Here is a 19,412-nt window from a genome sequence, read left to right as displayed (position 1 = left end):
GGTTTGTGATGACTTTACATTCTTATCTTAATTTTTTTTAAATAATATTTCAAGTTAAAAAAAATACATAAAAAATGAATAAATTATATATGTATTAAAGAAATATTAAATTTAGAATTAATATATATCAATATGTAAGATAACTAAAATTATTACAATTAAATTTTGACTCGATAAAATAGAATAACATAACAAAATAAATATTTTATGTTTAATTTGTATTAGATAAATCTTTTATTATTAGTTTGGTTGTATATTTTTGTTGGGTAAATATTTTGTTTGGAATTATTCAAAAGTATTCTTTAAAATTGAAAAAAAAATCAAAAATTAAATTTAAAACTAAAATGTTAATATGTGTGTTTATGTATATGTATTATTGCCTTATAAAATTACCTTTTCTTAGATTATGCTTGATTTTTGTGAATAATGTATAAATATGTTTTTAATCTATTTTTAATTTTTTTTTCTCGGTACTCTGAAAAATAGATTTATAGATCTCAAACTTGTAACTGTGTGAAATTAGACATTTAACGATTTTATGACAGTAATAAGCTATCATAACATGTTAATTTCGGACATGACAATATTAATATAGTATATGAATTTAACTTTTTTTCTTATCAATTTGTAATAAATAATAAAAGTATATGTAAATGTTAAATTTTAAGTTTAACAAACATTAAAACAACACTTTCAAAAATTAGAGAACTGACCAAAGATAAATTTGAAAAAAAAATTACAAGGACGTCAAACATATTTTCCTTATAATGTTAATATAAATTATCAATACTTATAAATTTACATATGTAAAATCTGAACAAAGAAGAACAAATGTTTAAAAGTGTATCTACGTCAGGCTGCACTTATTAAAAAACTAGAAGGGAGACTTTAGCTTCCTGCACCCTTAGTTTTTTCAAATGATTATGTTACTGTTTATGTTTTATTTCAATGGTGCTTCTTCCTACTTTTTTACTTGCTGGCGTGTTCTATTTTATTTTATTTTTTTTACTTCATTAGAAGTTTGTTCTGGATGACTTCAAGTTTAAGGATTGCAATGAGCTTTATGCCGTGTTTTGCTTTCGGTTATTTCCCGGAGAAGATGATTAAAATGGATAAACTCAGTTGTTTCTGTGATTACATGTGACTTGTATAGATGGATGAATTTGAAGGAGAATCAAATATTCATATATTGAAGGGATAAAGGAATGATAAATCAACACCTACATTTTTATTTAAATGTTCAATGCTTTTTCTTAAATTCCAATAATAATAATATTAATTATGAAATTAAAACTATTGAATTTTTTAATAATAATAATAATTATTATTATTATTATTATTAAACCTTTTTGGATGATTAATAACAATAATAATATTAATCTATATTTATATATAAAAGAATTTATTTTTGGTGTTCAGTTTATTTTTTTCACTTTTACACTTCAAGTACCATTTTATTCAAATTTAACTTATTTTTTAAAATAAACCTTTTTCAAATCTAGTTATTTTTTAAATAAAATAAATAAATTGTAAAATTTATTTTTATAATTATAATTTCATTATTTTCTTACTAGGACATGTGTTTTTATTAGTAATTATTATTATTATTATTACAATTTTGATAATATTATTAATAATTATTATTATTATTAATTATAATTTATTTTATATTAATTTTAACCATAAGAGTAAAATTTTAATCTAATAATTTTATCTACTAAATTATTATCTATCACATTCATCACACCGTTCACACAACAAATTTAATCCTTTGATTTTCACTTATTCACTCTTTTAATTCACCTTTTTAATTCACTTTTTTTACCTACTTTTAACCCAGTACTTTAATTACCATTAAATCATCACACTACATCACTAAAAAAAATCAAAAGAGATGATCTAATGGTGATTGAAATAGTGAATTAAAAATGAAAAAAAAATTAAAATATCATTATCCTTCAAACAAATAATCTCTTTTTCTGTATCTATCTTCTCAAATTCATCTAGTTATTCTGCCTCAAATCCATGTTTTTAAACAAACACCAAATAAATAATTTTTTTTTTCTATATTTATCCTTTCAAATCCATCTAGTTATTCCGCTTCAAATCCATGAACAAACACACCGGTATTCTGGATTACTTACTCCGAAGATCTTCGGAATCAAGATTTCTGGAACATATATTTGAAAATCTTCCGGAACATATATCTTACACTATTCCAAAATATTTTATATACATTATGCATTTATCCAGAAAGTTATTTTAGAATGACCAACTGGGAATGCTCCATAATGAAACACCTCTCGCCTTTCATAATCCAAAAAGTTAACTGATTGAATAATCTAGGAATTTTCTGGATTAAATCCGGAAGTTAAAAAAAAAAATCACCTACAACTGTGTGCAGTGATTTCGGAAAAAGAATATATATTCTTCAGAGAAGAAGCAAAACACTGTCACTCAAGAATGCAAAAGAGACAACAACAGCAGAAAAGAATTAGGACTCAATATTAAGTTATACCCTTTTAACTTTTTTACAGTTAGAAGAAAGTGCAGGCAGTTGTTAAGGAATGCAAAGCCAAATGAGAAATAAATCGATTGATTGGGAATCAAAGGTTTCATCTAGCATGTCAGGACAAACTGACTTGACAAGGGGAAACTTCCAAAAAATTAAAAATAAATGAATGTAGTTAGGAAGATCATCATCCATATAAATTATTTGAATTTTTGCATTACACAGATTATACAACATTTTTTGATATGCTAGTAACTAATTGATACCATCTAACACCTCTATTCCAGTGCAGGTGGCAATATAAAGCTCTCTACACTCTCTTTTTATTGAAAATTTAACGAGGCAACAATAAGAACCAAACTGAGCCAAATCATAATGCGCTGCATATGGATTTCTTTGTTTTAAATTTTTGGTTGCTCACGATCAATATACCCCACTTTCACACTATATGCTACAGCAGTAGGAACCAAAATGAAAAGAGGTTTCCGATGCTTTTCTTCAGGCTTCAATGGCATTCTGATCCATACGTTCCTTCTTTTCTGATAACATGGCAGCATGATGCTCTAAATATTCCCTGCTGTTAATCTCTGTCAATCTGCATTAAATGTATATCACAATCAATAATTGTAACAAATACACACCTGTTACAAGGAAGAGTTGTGGTTATCTTGGTAACTTTATGTTATATTTCCATTCTTATATTGCTTTTAGCTCTTGGTAATGTCAATCGTAGGTTGAGGTAAGAGATTTAGTGTTTGAATATTTCTATGAAAAAATATACTAATGAATAAAGGGGGCTGTCTGCTCCTAGTATTGCATATCAACCGTTATCCAGTTCTTTAACATCCTAGTTTTCTTCTCTATTTCACAAATTTAAGGGTACAACTTTAATTGCATTGTCAGTAATATTTAAAGGCGAGATATTCCAACTGGAATCACTAAATCAAAATTGTTACAAAATAATACTACTAGTTGTTTTTGCGTAGAGATATACCATACCTACTAATGGTGCGGTCTTTCGCAAACCCCAATTCATTATCAACGCAAAGATTAGAATCATCATTTTTCCTTGATCTTGAAGAGGTTCTGGGTGCCATATTTTTAGCTTCAGATATTGTTACTATTTTTTCAAAGAGATCTTGAGGAGTCCCCTCAGCAGAACATAATAGTCTGGCCTTGTTCTCGTATATTACCTGTAATCACAGTGAAAAAAGCAAATTATTCTTCTCTCACTGGGAAAAAGAAAGCTAGAGGGTAATAGAAAAGAATATGATCATTCATTTAAATGTAATTATTCCCAAGCTTCACGTTATGGGAATCCTTGGCTGTTGGATATTTGGGAAACACAAGCAGAATTTTATTCTTTATTTTTCTAGTCAGAAGTCCACATTTTCTGCCATATAAGGCATATTTATAAATATGAAGATTCACAGGAACAAACTAAGCTAGATGGAGAAAAACACACTCAGATATTCTGAGTAAGAATAATATACATAAGAGAAATGTTACAATACATTTCTGACACACTACTATCACATGGAATGGTAAGTGAGATCCACATAATTTGTAATGGGACCCCCCATGAAATCCACTCAACAATAGAGTGGATTGCAACATTCAAAATGTGTTCTAGCATTCGTCTCTGCATGATACTAGAGTCAACAAGCAAAGGAACAACTGATACCAAGGTCATTCCGTGGGCACAATGAAATATTACTGTATAAAGGTTTTGATAAAATATGCTAGTGAAACTCACAACAAACAAAATTTCGTATACGGAAAACCCATTTAGAATGGTAAGAGACTTACGTCAACTAAAGTGACAAATCTATGAGCAGCTGATTTATTGTGAAGCCCAAAAATTGGAATGCCTTCTAAAGCCAGCGTGTGAAACTTCTCTGAAAACAAAAATGATATCCAGTGAGAACTTCGGTTTATGGTTCTTACATTAGAAGCTTAGGAAACCAAACTTCCCACAATGAGAATAAATGAAGTTACACAAAAAATAAATCATTTTTTACTTTTAACATATTCAAAGCATTGTTACTTTTATCATTACCATGTGCAATTCATAGCAAACAATAAAACTGTACCCTGTCTTTTGGATAGGACACAAAAAAATGTATGTATGCATGAATGAGAAAGTTCACTCAAAAATGACTTACTAAATAACCCAAAATAGTCTGCAGCCCCAAGAGGTCGATCACAAAGTTCCTCGAAAGGAAAATAGGCACATCCGTTAGCTCCCAATGGAACCTAATGCAGAAAACAAACACAGCTTAAAATTGATTATAACCATGGTTGTGTGCTCAATGTGTCCAGTGTCAATTTAGTACATACTTGCAGTTTCCTTCCCATAACTACTTCTACTTCTTGGGGAGTAGGTGTACCTTCTCCAATCAACTGTTGAAACTTTTGCTTAAGAAATCCAGATAAATCTCCCCCAACTAAATAGAATCCTTGTTCGCCCTACAACCCAAATTTGCAGGAAATAAATTAAAAAACCAACAATTTGAGCTTAGTGCACTTACATATAAAAGATTCCAAATCATACCGAAGTCATTTTGCGGTAGTCAACTGATGAACCAATCTCATGTACTACGCATCTTTCCTACAGGAGTATACATGTATTAGGAAATTACTGGGAAAAATAATATAAGAAAACATATAATAGGCAATTACAAAGAGAAAAATATAAATATGTCCAGATTCTTTGCTTTCTTCCACACTACACACCCGAATTCCACAAAGTAGATTTAGCAATGGACTTGGAAAGCCAATCTAACACCTCTACCAACTAATAAACATCTAGAAACATACCTTCAGTGCTGCAATGAAGGGTAGAAAGAGATCCCTCTGCAATCCACCTTCATACAGCTTATCTGGTGCACGATTCGATGTGGCTACTAGAATCTATACTTGTGTTCAAGCACAAAACACACGAATGTTTGAAAAATTAATTAGGCAATAATCCCACAATTATTGTTTTGACAGACCACACAGCTATATTACTTACAATGCCTTTGTTGAACAAATGTCTAAACAAGCGATTTAGTACCAATGCATCTGCTACATCTGTTACCTATTGAAAAACCAAACAAAAATCCCAAGACATAGCATCAAAAAATATGCATGATCTATTATCACAAAATAAATAAATGTTATGCTAAAACTTTACCATAAATTCGTCAAGACATAATAAAATTGCATCATCAGAAATCTCTCCTGCAACCACATCAAGTGGATCTGACAACCCCTTGTGCTTCTACAAGGACACAACAATAGGAAATCTGAGATAGGTTTCATTTTATTCTGTTGGCCAATTAAACATACAAAGACAACATCATTCTGGAAACTGGCAACAAACAATTAATGCTCAAAGCATAAGACATCTTTTGTATCTTATGAAGATTTTCAAACAAATCCTTCGCAAAAACATACATAATTATTGGCACTGTCCCCCTACGTTAGGTAATGAATTCCAAACAAAAAAAAAAGAAAAAATAGACACAAGGAAAGCAATTCGACTGTAGGTTACTTGGATTTATTATCAACAGTAACTGTATTGGGAAAACTGTAGTGTAAGACGTATCACAGTAAATAGATTTGCCCCTTTCATCCACCAAAAAGAAAAGAAAAGAAAAACATTTGACAGGAAATTAACAGGTTGGGTAAACTTACCTGTAACATGCTATGAACATTCAACATAAAGTCATGAAAATGAATCCTCTTTTTCCTCCAATTAGAGGGCCTGATAAGAGACAACCGGTGAAGACAGTAAAGTTATAAATCCTCATAAGAACACACTTCCATAGTATATTCTAAAAATGCCTCATATTCTTCCTATATTGAAAGTTCAAAAGGTATGGCAACTAATGCAAGACAACATCAAATGAGAAAACAAAAATCACTAAAAAATAAATTCATTCAAACTCACAATTGATCAAAAAACAAGTCCATCAGCATAGTTTTACCAGTACCCACTCCTCCAAAAAGATATAAACCTTTTACAGGTGAGTAAGAAGGATGCGACAAGAGCCTAGACCACAACCACCCACTCCTGCAAAATCAAAAGATCAATAAATTCAGAACCAAACAGGCAAACAAAATGTGGAAAACAAGCTTCAAGATTTAAGCAGACATATCAGCACGAGGCAAGATCTATACTGGAAGTAAGCAATGCTTACCTTACAGGTTTTTCAGAATTGCGATCCAGTTGGCAGACATCAGCAGACTCAACAAGCTCATCATATAGTCTCTGAAGTTCTGACAAAGTGTCAACCTGTTTCAAAAGGAAAGAAAACAATGAACAAAGGAAATAAAGAATAAGTGCAACAACTGAGGAATAAGTGCCACAACATATAATCCACATAGTAATATCCAACAACCTTTTACCATTAAAATAAGCAAGAAAATCCATTTCATCAATGAAATTAGGCATTAAATGAAATGTTGACACTCTACCTGGCAAGCATCACCTTCTACAAGTTCACCATTAGCAATTCTTCGTTCATATTCAACAAGAGGCCCAGCTTTGGTTGTTTCTGTAACTTAGGCAACAAATTCAAATACAAAAAGGCATAAGAAGAGAATAAATTTCAAACCCTCCCGAAGCCAGCACACCCAGAGAAAAATAGATGAGAACCTGTATTTGTGAGTTTTGCAGCATCAGTCGAGAGAGCTCTCGTGATTGCTACAAACGAATCGTTTTTGACAAAGTTGGTCTCAGAAGGACCAACAACTCTATAAGCTGAACTGTGAATATGACAGCTCTTTCCAAAATGACATGGGGATTCTTCTGCAACATTAACACTGAACAAAACACAATCTAGCCTCTGAAAGGCTGGTCGCAATTGTCGCAGACAACGGAGCACGTTTCTCATCCTCAACAACTCCCAACTCCTCCAATAAACCCCCACGAAAAGAATTAACGGTCCCTGATTTCAGAAACACAACTCGCTTAAACTCAATTTTTAATCATGCAACTCCTCAAGAACAAAGAAACCAAAATTAAATCAAGGGTCTTTGAACTCCGACTTTTCCCAAGAATTATAAATGAACAAATTTCAAGAAATCCCAAATCAAGACACTGATAATTCACCACAATTTTCTCAGTATAAATAAAAATCCAAAATTAAATTACCAAAAATCTCGAGACAGGATTAAAAAGGTATTGCGCTTTGACCAAAATTAGAGGGTAAATTCCTGACTTTGCGACAATATCCGACTAAACAAAGCACCGATTGAATCTACAAATAAATGTAACAGACATGCATGATGCAAAACAAGCTTAACTTAATAAGACCCCATAAAACCGCGTATTTCTAATTCGTTCCGATGAAAAAAAAAAAAAAAAAAAAAAAAAAAAAAAAAACTGAACACCCGCTATAGTTATTTATAGGATAAAAAAACCTCACCTGGATGGACTAAAAAATGACCTGAAAAGAGCTCTCCCACTAAACAGGAACAGAAGTAGTAAAGAAAATAAAGAAAAAGAAAAGGGAGTGTTTGGAAGAGAGAGATGATGATCTCTGATTACGATGATACTAGTGGTTCAGAAAGTTGAATTGAAGATGCAAAGAGACTCAGAAAAAGTGAAGATGCTTGCTCAAGAGCTGCAATGGTAATGCAAAGAGACTCCTTTACTTTATTCTGAAAAAATAATAATGTCTGGTCTAATTTTGTTCATGAAAAGTGGGAATTTTTCACATGTGACGGAGTCTATAAGCTAATGTCAGCTTGGTTTTAATTTTTTTTGGTATAACCTAAGGTCAATAAGAATGACAATATGGTTTGTATACCCTCTTTTCCCCTAAACCCCTGACCTGACCCCACCATTTTTTCTTTCTCCTTCTTTATTTCAATCCCTACAGTTGCATCATAAAGTTAGCTCTCATCCAAATAATCTATATCTCTACTTTCAGATTAACTTTTATAAGATATTATTAAAATGTAATTTAATCTGTCATGGGTTTGAATTATAATTTAATAATGATATTAATTTGTTTCTATAAGATTATCTGTTTGTTTAACATTCTGATAAGATTGGTTCATATTTTACAAAATGTAAAACTAACTATAATTACAATAATTGATTTTGATATCAACAAAGAAATTAATTGATACCTGTATTTTAGAGGACTCACACATTATTACTTTTATCAATATTTTAATACTAATTTTAAAATGCTATGCAATCTAATACAATAAGAGTATCTTTGTATTATTTATATATCTCCATAAGAAAAAAAAATTAAATGATTTTTAATAATTTAAAAAAAAAATGTGTAAAATAGTGTTTATAAATTAAATTAAATAAACTAAAATTAATTTATGAGTAATTTGAAAATTAAATTAAAAAAATTGTATTAGAGAATTTTTATTAATTAATTCATTTAAATTATTGTTAACTTATAAAGAAACTATTTTTAATATATTCATCTCTTCAAAGTGTTTATGAAAAAATATTTTTCAAAAAATATAAGCGCTTTTAGAAATACTTAAAAGTAAAACTGTATAAATGGTCAGCATTAGTATGTTTCAATTAGACTTGGTTAAAGTTTTAAATTTTTCATAAATTTATATATTTTTAATTAAGTTTTTACTAAAAAAAATGTTTATTAAACACTCAAATTTTTTAATTTTTTAATTAAATTTTTGTTGCTCAATTTTTATATTTGTTAATTAAGTAATATCTTGTATCATTTTAAGATGAAGAAAGATGATATTTTTATGATTAATGTAAAGTAATATTACAAATAAGATAAAATTATTTGTTTTAGTATTTTAATATTATTCTATATTAACTATAAAGTTTTACATTTCTTAATTTGTGAAAATAAGGCAACAATAATATAAAATAAGATAAATAATAACTATAATCACGTGAATTTATTAAAAAAGGTTAATTAAAAAATATAAATTCTCAAATATCTAATAAAAAATTAAAAAATCAATTAAAAATACAGACATTTAAAATATAATAAAACTTATAGATAGGCATTTTTTTATTAATATATTTGTAAGAGGCTTAGCATTGGTTATATTTATCTCTACCATAGGTGTAAGTCCTATAACTGGATAGTTTGAATTTATTATATTTTATACCACTTGTGTTGAGCATTGATATTATACAAAAGAATGTCCAATAGTGTTTGGATGTTGTTATATGCATGGTCTTTATAAAGCTGGTAAAAGGCATATATATAATAATATAATATCCTTACCAAATTATATTGGAGATGATGCATTTGTTTAAACATATAGTTATAATCATCTTGATTCTTTTTTCATTTTTAATCCGTACAATAATTAATAATAGACCCCAAAAACTTGCAGATGACAATCTTTCACGTGGTCCAATGAATTCGTTTTCACCGTCACCCGCAACTACTAAATTTTTAAAATAAAAAATAACGTTAAACGTGTTTTTGTCCCTAATTTTTTTAAGTGAATTTTAAAATTAATTTATTTTAAAATTTTAAATTAATTTAGTCCTTTATTTTTTTAAATATATAAATTAAATTTTTTAATTAAATTTTATTAGGTATTAGATTTATTTTATGTTTCGTTCGTATTTTAGGATTGTATTTATGTTGTTTATATTGTTTGACATACTTTTTGTTTAATATTAAGTCAAATACTATTATAAAACGTGTTTAAAATGTTAAATAAAATTAACAAAATTATATTAAAATGACTAAATTCACATATTTCAAAATATAAAAGACAAAATTAGTACAAATTTTTGAAATGGATTAATTTTAAAATCTAGTGAAAGTTAAGGGATAAAAATATATTTAATTCTAAAAAATAAACATTATTTTTCTATGTTATTAAGTACATGTATTATATAATTTTTTAGGGCATTATTTTTTTCATTTTGAGTATATATTTTTAATAAAAAAAAATGAAGGTCTCTTTTTTGTTTTGATGGTGTAGTATTTAAATTTGTTTTGAATGATAATAGGGAGTGGATAATAGCGTGTGCTCTATAGAATGACAAATGAGCAATTCGCGGAAGCAATCAAATATGGATTTGAAAGTGGATTCCAACTCCGGCCACTATTAGGAGTTGAAATCGCAGGTTATGTTTTAACGCCAGATTCTCTCGACACCTACGAAAAAAACAACTCCTACAATCCACGTTGCTTCAAATCTTTAATTATAATTGTTTTGTCACCATCAACTCAACCATCCATTTTTTATTCATATTCTAATCCAACACGTAGTAGTTTACGCTTACGTGACGTGGACATAAATCAAGGAACACGTGACAGAGATAAGAAAGAGTTTTCTTTTTTTTTTTCAAATCATGTACACAAGTGATTTTTATCTTTTATTTAATTTTTAATACAATATATATAGTTGAAGTAGTGATTTATGAAATATTAATTGGTCTTAATGAATCTATTTTCCTTTGAATTTTAACAAGTTTTATTAACTGAAATATTATTATTTATATGAACGGTTTGAGAGAGATAATTCAGGTTATCAGATTAATATTTATTTGGTTAAGTTTTTTTAAAAATATATAGGATTTTGACAATATGTATTTAATTCAAGGTGGAGTCTTTGCAGAGTAATCTAAATTTTGTTCTTAGTGTGATGGAGAAGGAAATTAAGTTGTAAAAGATATTTTAATACTTAAGTCTCAACGGATCGAATTGAACACAAAAAGTATTTATTCATAATCTGATATACAACAAAAAAAATTTACTTGTTATCGAATATCTATTTACAAAATATTCACGTATAATCTAGAATCTGCAGGTACCCATAAATACATGCAAATATTTAAAAGAAAATATAATTTTTTAAAATAAAATTACAAAAAAAAAGAAATAATTAAATCAAATATAAATCAAATATTAAATTAAGTTAAACTTAATCTAATAAAATATAAATTAAATTTAACTTCATAAAAAATGAATTAAATTTTAATTTTAGGTTATGTTCTTTTGAGATGAATGATCAGAGGGGAGGGAGAGAAAGAGATCAAAAGGATTAGAGGGTCAAGTTGGTGTTGTTTCTTTTAAGTGATTTAGAGGTGATTTTAGAGTGGATAAAAGAGTGAAGTTTGTGACTAAATTGACTGATGTGATATATTAAAAAAAACTTTTAGTAGAAAAAGAAAAGTTAAATTACCAAAATGTCCCTAATGTTATAAGTAATATAATAATATATATAAATAATTTAAAATAATTTTATAAATTTTATTGAATAACTAAAAATAGGAAAAAATATTTAAAAAAAATGAATGATACAATATATTTTGTATACAAATAAATTTAATATATAATGTAGAAAATAATTAATTTACATGAAAACTTTTTTTTTCTTTTTAATAATAATTTTAGAAATAATATTTTTTATTATAGCCATGATAAATTATTATTATTGTTAACATGAAATTAAGAAAGTGAACTAAAATCATATGTATATCTACTATACATTACTCGAACTCCATCCTTTCGTCATGCTTGAAAACAAAGTATATGTGAATGTGTATTACATAATTCATTTTCCAAACCTTTATTTTTTTTTTCATCTTGGATTGTTTGACATCACAAATCTAAGGGTGATGAGAGTGGTGGGTTAAAAGTGGGTCAAAAAAGTGAGTTAAAGTATCATTATCCTTAATAACCACCCACCCACCCTTCTCTTGAAAAAAGTGCATGCCTATGACATGTCAAAATGGGTAAGAATTTGTGAGTCAATCTGACTCACCACAGGTTCAAGCTGGATTGGGATGAGAACTTTTTTTTTTTTATTATGAGCGAAAATGGGTTGAGTTTACTTAACCTATTGGTTACGCGAGTTTAGCCGAGTTAGCCTCACTTAACCCACAAGCCATTTTTTTAAACCTATTTTATATCTTTGAACTAGTAGAAGAAACTCTAATTTCATTGTATTTATCTGCATTTCTCAATATCTTTGAGATCATGTAAATTTCAATATCTCAAAAGGAATAAATTTGTTTCCATCCTATAAATTTGAATATTTTAAAATAATTAAAAAGACATTTTTTTATATCAGTTAGTGTGTTAACCCACTTAATTACCAACCCATTTAACTTGCTAACCCATAATGAATTGAATCAGGTTGTAAAATTTTTGGCTCACCAAACAATAAGTTAGGTTAGACTCATTCATTTTTAACCCTACTCATGATGAATCAATTTCACACTCAAAAATTATTTTCTAACAATATTTTTTTGACAAATTTTTAACAATGTTGGCGTGACAACACCTAATTACGTGAAAAAAAAAATTGACATGACATGAAAAGAAAAGAGAAAGATTTGGTGTGGGTTTGAAAAAAAAAATGTCAAAATTCTTTGAGACGACTACACTCGTAATAAAAGCATGTCCTAAAAGGATATAAACATGAAATGCAAATGCAGGTTAGGTCTGGCATCATTGAACTTTATGAATAATAGAATAAACATATTGACTGCAACGAGATAAACTCCACCCAATCAAAGGAACTGAAAACAATATTTTAGAATAATAATTTTCTGCTCCGGAAACCATATTCCGGAATTCGTTTTCCACCGTCCAACTATTTCGGATATCATTTTCCGAAATTATATTTTCAGAAAATGGAACAGCTCCACAAACGGCACGGCCACACAAAACCTTTACTGTGTTTCCTTGGTAGAAACAAGTTTGTAATAAAATCCCCAAGGACAAAAGCGGAATTAAATAAAATGATGGGGTGAAGAAAATGATTGGGTGGAGGAAGCAATTGGCAGTACTGTTTAATTATAGAGCCCAATTCAGTGTGATGGGCCAGAAGGCCCACTATCGAAGTTCGGGTGTCATTGTGTTCTGTTCCAGCAAACGCAAACGCAGAAACATAATCAGAAGTGCAGTAGCGTGTGGTCGTTTGGGGAAGAAGAGGAAGAGAACAATGGCGAATCAGGGCGCTAAGAAACGCAAGGAAGAGAATGCTCGTCACATGGCTAGGCTACGCCAAGTCATCATCGCCTGCAACGTGCTCTCTCTTATTCTCTTAAATTGTGATTGTTGCAACCAATTTTTTGTTCGATACTGTCGATTGAGGACTTAATTCTATCTTTACTTTTGAATTGATGTATAGGTTATCTATGTGTTGCTAAGAATGTTGGTGTTTCATTCGAGTTTCACCTGGAAGCACTGGATTGGGTTGATTTTGACTTCTTTGGCATATGTTATTCCCTATCAACAGCTCGCAAGGATGGCAACTCCTGCTTACGCTGAAGATGGTGAACTTTTAGATGGTGGGTTTGATATGTCTACCGGTGGAGTTTGTGGGTATGTCTTTATTGTTGTATCGTTTTCAACTACTTCCGTTGTTAATTGGTGATGTATTTGGGATGGCTATGTTTCATGATTCTTCTTAGTTTTGTGTTTTTTGTTGTTGGGATTAGGCCCCTCTTAGATACTAAAAAATACACTGTCATCCGATCACAGAACAAATTGTGTTCTTAGTTTGTTTACTTTTTATAATAACGACCTAAAAGTATAAGTACATGAACTGTGATATGGGTAAAATTGTTTTACGCTGTCACTGTGAAACCATTAAATTCACTCTCTTTATATCTTCTGAGTTGGTGTATGATGTTCATTAATCTTTTGCAGATATTTACACGATGTTATCTACATAACATGTTTTGTGCAAGTCATGTCCATTATCTCTGGAAAGTTCTGGTATACATATCTTGTGGTAAGACTCTGCTCTCAAATGTGTCATAGCTTTACAATATAGGCTTTCTAAGTTTTAATGTTATATAGTTTTTGCGCTAGAGCTACTTCAAACAGTCTCGTATCTGTGAAGAGAGATTTACTGTACTCTATCCTTAGTTGTGTGCATTTGTATGTACTATCGCCATCTTGTTCTGTAGTTAGACATAGGAGTGCTTATACCCTAGGGAAGAGTACTTTCCAAGAAAGAGAGGAAGCCAGAGAGAACAAGTTCCTTTTAAGTGCATGTTGTGTATTCTTTATACCTGAAAACAATCAATGCTAGAGAGAAGAGTTGACAAAAATAGTGTCATTTATCATTAATCCACCAACGAAGCACATTGGCAAATAATTGCAGGTTGGCCAAGGTTCAGTTCCTAGTCATGTGTATAGAAAACAACACTGTTATGAGAGACAAAGTTCACTTTGGTGGTCTCTGTCTCTGCAAAGATTAGTCTACAACTGTTAGCTAACGATGTCCTTGGTGCCCATACACAAATAATTTTACACTACCCATCAGTCATTTTCTTCTCATCCAAAATCTGTGAAGTCTACATTGTTTCCAAAGCCAGTATTTTAGATACCAAAAATCAAAAGCAGGTGTGTTTTATCATTAATTTCAGTTTTCATTTTTTCTCAACAATTCCACACCTGGCTTCGTGTTCTTGAATTGTATCTCTTTCTATCTGAACAACTTTTGTTTAATTGTATATAAATCAAACATTTTCTTAAATTTGAAATCAAACATAACTAAGTGTGTGACGTAATTTTGCCTTTGCTCGGCATTTTCTAGATCCCGGCTTTTGGAGCATACAAGTCCTTTGGCTTCATTAAAGGATTTTTGCCACAAGGTTCAGAGGTACGGTCACCTGATGATCAATGTTCACTTCAGACCAAAAAGAGAACCATAGACCTTGTTGATCAGTGTTTATTTTCGAACCACAAAAGAACTAGACCATAATAACGTAAATTCTGTATTTCTGTGAATTAGGAATCATTTGAAGATGAAAAGACCCGCAAGAAGAGGGAAAAGATGGAGAAGAAGGCATCGAGACCCAAGTTTGTCAAGACAAGAACTAGATAGTTTGTTTCAGTGTACGCACCCAGTTACTATAACCCAATATTGATGGAGATAGCCCTGAAACTTCCAACCTTATTGGGAGAACATGCTGCACAAAGTCTGAGTTGTATTTCATGTATAACATTATTTTCCGCTTTTATACCCTCCAAGAACATGTAATTTTACACAGTTTAGAAGAAGTATTTGGAAAAGCTAACCTTTGTGGGATATTGAGATTAAGAGTTGTCAATTTCGGGATTCATCATATTTATCAAACGTCTCAACATTTTCTAAATTGAACGATGTGGAATTGCTTGAACGGTGGTGTTTGAAATCCTAGGTGCGTGTAAAAATTAGTATCATGTGTGACTGGTAGCTTGCACATAAAAACTACATAGCACAAAGATGTTCATGTTTCACTTTTAGTCACCTTTTAGTTGTCTGTTTAAAATATTTTTACTATTTTGTGTGTCATTTTCAATGTTCAAAATCATTAATCCACTAACATTAATCTTTTGACGGTACTAATTTCTTTCAAGTCAGTGCGAAAATTAAAGTAGTTTGTATGTAAAATTATATGTTTAAACTTGTCATTGCACTTGTCAGATTGTAAAAAACTACATTAAGACCTGAAAACTGCTAGAAGTAGAATAAAAAAAGAAGACAGTGGGTGGTGGAGAGAGTTAACACTAATTTACACTCACCCATCAAGAAGTTGACAGTCAATCCTCTGAAGGTAGAGACGCATCCCATTCAAGTCATAACCCACATTGTAATACTGTTGGGCCAACATTCCAATAGAAGAAAAACTTTCATAGTCATCTCCAAAATAGTTCCCTGGAAGCACAGCCATGCAAAATTCATTCTCTGATGTCTGGGTAAACATGCTTGTTACATCCAAATCCAAAACAGCACCCTCAGCAAAATGAAATGTCACCACCGGAAACCCACTTAGATCCCTGCTTACTACCCCATCATAGCACAAAGTATAATGGTTGTGCTTATCTTCGCCCAAAACCCCTTCAAGAAGATTCTCAACTTCTATGCTCAGCACTTCAAATCCATATTTTGTAAGCCAAGTGTGGTCTGCTCCAGAGTCTATTATCACTCCACTGTTATTATTTATCCTTGATCTTTCAAATATACTTGGATCTATATCAAGCTTTTTCCCACCAACACTTATAGCTTCTAGAGTAACATAATACAAACCATTAATCACATGCAAAGCAGTTGAGTCACCTTGCATATTGGCTTTATCCCCCAACACCAATTTATTAAACTTATAATTACTATTTCTCAAACTTCCAACACAATATGAAAATTTCTTACCAAAACTAGGAAGCAGAGAAAACCTTCCACTTCCAAGTCCAAACACCCCATTGATTCCTAGATATGGGTAACCGTCGGAAGCTACAGTAAACTTACGACCACAGCCAAATATCAAACCAGGTACTCTCACTGTGCCTTCATCTGTTGTCTCTAAAGTTAACTGTTCCTTAACATAGATTCCTTGTGATGAACCGCTCCCAACATACTCTAAATTGTATGGACACTCACCATTATTATTCTTCACATCACATTTGTTACATTCACTGCATGTCAAGCTAGCATATGTGGAGGACTTTGAAGGATCAAATACTGGAATAGTTTGCTGTGAACAAAATGTGCAAGGTTCACACATAAACCATGTAAGGCTGCTGCCAGTGTCCATCACAGCAAGTTGTGGAACAGGTGGTTCACCAATGGAGACATTCATCAAGAACACTACATTTCTGGAGCTAGGAACGAGATTGGAAACGTAATCATTGGTGGGAACTTGCTTTAACACGTTATCCGAGTTATGATCCCAAATGGTGTGTTTCGAATTGTGGGGAGATAATGGTGAGAGTTGAACAATGAATAGGTTATATGAAGCTGTGGTGGCAGTGGTGAAATGTATGGTTAAGGTGAAATGAAAAAGGAAAGGCAACGAAACAAGTGCTGCCGCCATGACTGCAATTTCTTGAGCAAGTTTCAAATCCATTATGGAGAAATTTGCTTATTTTGACTGGTTAGGGAGTAGTGACTATTATTTGACCCTTACGTAGAAAAACACCTTTCTCATGAATCAAAAACAGTTGCTGAACTATTTTTACATGACTCAAAAGGTTAGTTACTCAATTCTTTTTGTATTGAATCCGTAGCATAATCACTTGTATGGTCAAATTTATCTCCATATTTTAACATTATCTCTTAGAGCTGTGAAAATGAGTAATCCGGGCCGATCCGGCTCGACCCATCACGGGTTGATGATTTAGTGGGTTAACCCAACTCGGTTCACTTTTTAGCGAGTCAAAAAAATTCGAACTCGATCCGGTCCACCACGGGTTGGCGGGTTAAATGGGTTGGCTCACGGGTTCACTTAACTAAATTGTAATTTTAATTAAAATCTAAATAAACTTTAATACAATCCAAATACAAACCAAAATAAAAAAAAAATACAAATTATTTATGTGTTGGATAAAAAAACAACCTAACATGATCCAAATGTAAAGTCCAACTTAATCAAAATAAATAAAAACACTTGTGTGACCCTTTTATCGGCTCACCACGGGTTCAACTCGAATGAGCCGGACTCTAAATAAGCCGGGTCAAAAATCAACCCGTATTAAAATTTGTAAAAAAATTTCAACCCAACCCGACCCAAACCCGTGATGAGCCGGGTTGGCTCACGGGTTAGACCCATTTTGAGAGCTATGTTATCTCTTATAATCTCTAACATGGATTTTTCTAACTCATTTAAAATCTGACATTATATAACCTTACCTTTCTAACATATTCTAAGAATTTAGGAAAATTATTTTTGGACAATCTTATTTTTTATAAATTTGACAAAATTTCTATAAATACAATTAAAATATATTAATTTTTTATTTTTTAACCAAAATAAAGAAATAAAATAGTAATTTTTTACTTAAATAAGTAATTTTTCAAAGATTGTAAAAAAAAATCATTGTTGTAGAATTTATATTCTTGCAGTTTCTCTAATCAGCTTAATGATAATTTAAACAATTTAACTAAAATAACTGTGTGTGAGAATTTATTTCAGCATACTCTTCTTCTCTTTTTTTATTTTTATTCTTAACTTGTTAGATATACAATTTCACAATAAACTTTCTTCCAATTGATAAAGAATTTAAGGACTTTCTGGTAAAAAAACTTCTTTGCCAGCAAAATACACATAATCAAAAACTAAAGAGAACGAATTATTTTCAACAAATCAGAGTGGCGCAGCGGAAGCGTGGTGGGCCCATAACCCACAGGTCCCAGGATCGAAACCTGGCTCTGATATGAGTAGCTTCCATTTTTATAATATTTTTCAAATTTTGTTTTTAAACATTATATTTTAAAAAATTGATAGAAAATAATTCAAAATAGATAAAATAAATTATAATAATTTTATATCTAAATAATTTTATTGTTAATATAGGTTGAAGTTAGTTTTTCTTATAATTAAGTTTATTTTTATAATGTAAACTAAAGAAAAAAATTGAATCAGTTGACTATTTTTATAATCACTTAATACATTGAGAAGAAACAAATGCATATTTTTTTATCATACACTTGAACGTTAATTTTCTCATATTTTCTTACTTTGATGTTTATTTTTTTTATAAATTATTTATTTAATAAGTATTTGAATGATCACTTATATACCTTTTATCTCAACTTTTAATTAGTGGATAACAACAAATATAACCAAAATTATACGTATTTTAGCATGTTATTATCCCTCTTGTAACCAGTATGAAATATTTCATAAGTAATTAAATAATTTTTCAAAAATTAAAGTTAAAGAAATATTTTTAAAATGGATTTCTTATAACATAAGATAACAGTATTGATTTCTAAAACTATCATAAATTTACGTAAATTAATTAATTAAATTATATTAATATTAACGTATATTGATTTTAAAAATTGTTATATTTTAGTGTATTTTGTAACTAAAAGCATAGTTAGAAATCATCATAATATGATATAGAGTATTAGCATTGACATAATCTCTCCAAACTCAAATAACAAATAAATTTGAATTTAATTACATTAGCATAAATTTAATATATATATATAT

General features: G+C 30.0%; 3 protein-coding genes and 1 non-coding gene across 6 annotated transcripts; 2 read left to right on the top strand and 2 right to left on the bottom strand.

The window, feature by feature from the left end:
* Window positions 1-2,657: 2,657 nt before the first annotated feature.
* On the bottom strand, window positions 2,658-8,265 carry LOC114179082 (AFG1-like ATPase). 3 transcript variants are annotated; one of them, XM_028065291.1, is made up of 15 exons: window positions 7,930-8,265; window positions 7,158-7,449; window positions 6,977-7,062; window positions 6,700-6,794; window positions 6,450-6,572; window positions 6,194-6,263; window positions 5,691-5,777; window positions 5,529-5,594; window positions 5,333-5,425; window positions 5,067-5,123; window positions 4,853-4,981; window positions 4,678-4,768; window positions 4,322-4,410; window positions 3,512-3,705; window positions 2,658-3,107 (listed from the first exon to the last, which is right to left on the bottom strand). In XM_028065291.1, exons 2-15 carry the CDS (start codon window positions 7,393-7,395, stop codon window positions 3,011-3,013), a joined length of 1,515 nt encoding a protein of 504 aa, XP_027921092.1. In that variant the 5' UTR covers window positions 7,396-7,449; window positions 7,930-8,265; the 3' UTR covers window positions 2,658-3,010. The 3 variants fall into 3 exon arrangements, with proteins under 3 accessions (XP_027921092.1, XP_027921094.1, XP_027921093.1); XM_028065293.1 differs by having other exon boundaries at window positions 6,977-7,056; window positions 7,930-8,263; XM_028065292.1 differs by lacking the exon at window positions 7,930-8,265 and adding an exon at window positions 7,656-7,804.
* Window positions 8,266-13,334: 5,069 nt separating this feature from the next.
* Window positions 13,335-15,593, top strand: LOC114176440 (transmembrane protein 208 homolog). Its single transcript, XM_028061483.1, has 5 exons — window positions 13,335-13,510; window positions 13,616-13,809; window positions 14,137-14,221; window positions 15,032-15,097; window positions 15,230-15,593. Exons 1-5 carry the CDS (start codon window positions 13,427-13,429, stop codon window positions 15,320-15,322), a joined length of 522 nt encoding a protein of 173 aa, XP_027917284.1. The 5' UTR covers window positions 13,335-13,426; the 3' UTR covers window positions 15,323-15,593.
* Window positions 15,594-15,998: 405 nt separating this feature from the next.
* LOC114175540 (aspartyl protease UND-like) lies at window positions 15,999-17,321 on the bottom strand. The gene has a single exon (XM_028060295.1). The coding sequence runs from the start codon at window positions 17,319-17,321 to the stop codon at window positions 15,999-16,001; it is 1,323 nt and encodes a 440-aa protein (XP_027916096.1).
* A 1,235-nt stretch (window positions 17,322-18,556) lies between these two features.
* Window positions 18,557-18,628, top strand: TRNAM-CAU. The gene has a single exon. It is a non-coding gene; the product is annotated as a tRNA-Met (tRNA).
* The last annotated feature ends 784 nt before the right edge of the window (window positions 18,629-19,412 follow it).

This window comes from Vigna unguiculata, chromosome 3 (assembly GCF_004118075.2).
Source record: "Vigna unguiculata cultivar IT97K-499-35 chromosome 3, ASM411807v1, whole genome shotgun sequence".
Taxonomy (NCBI): domain Eukaryota; kingdom Viridiplantae; phylum Streptophyta; class Magnoliopsida; order Fabales; family Fabaceae; genus Vigna; species Vigna unguiculata.
Note: the sequence above shows the minus strand (reverse complement) of the source record. Positions and strands in the feature narration are given on the sequence as shown.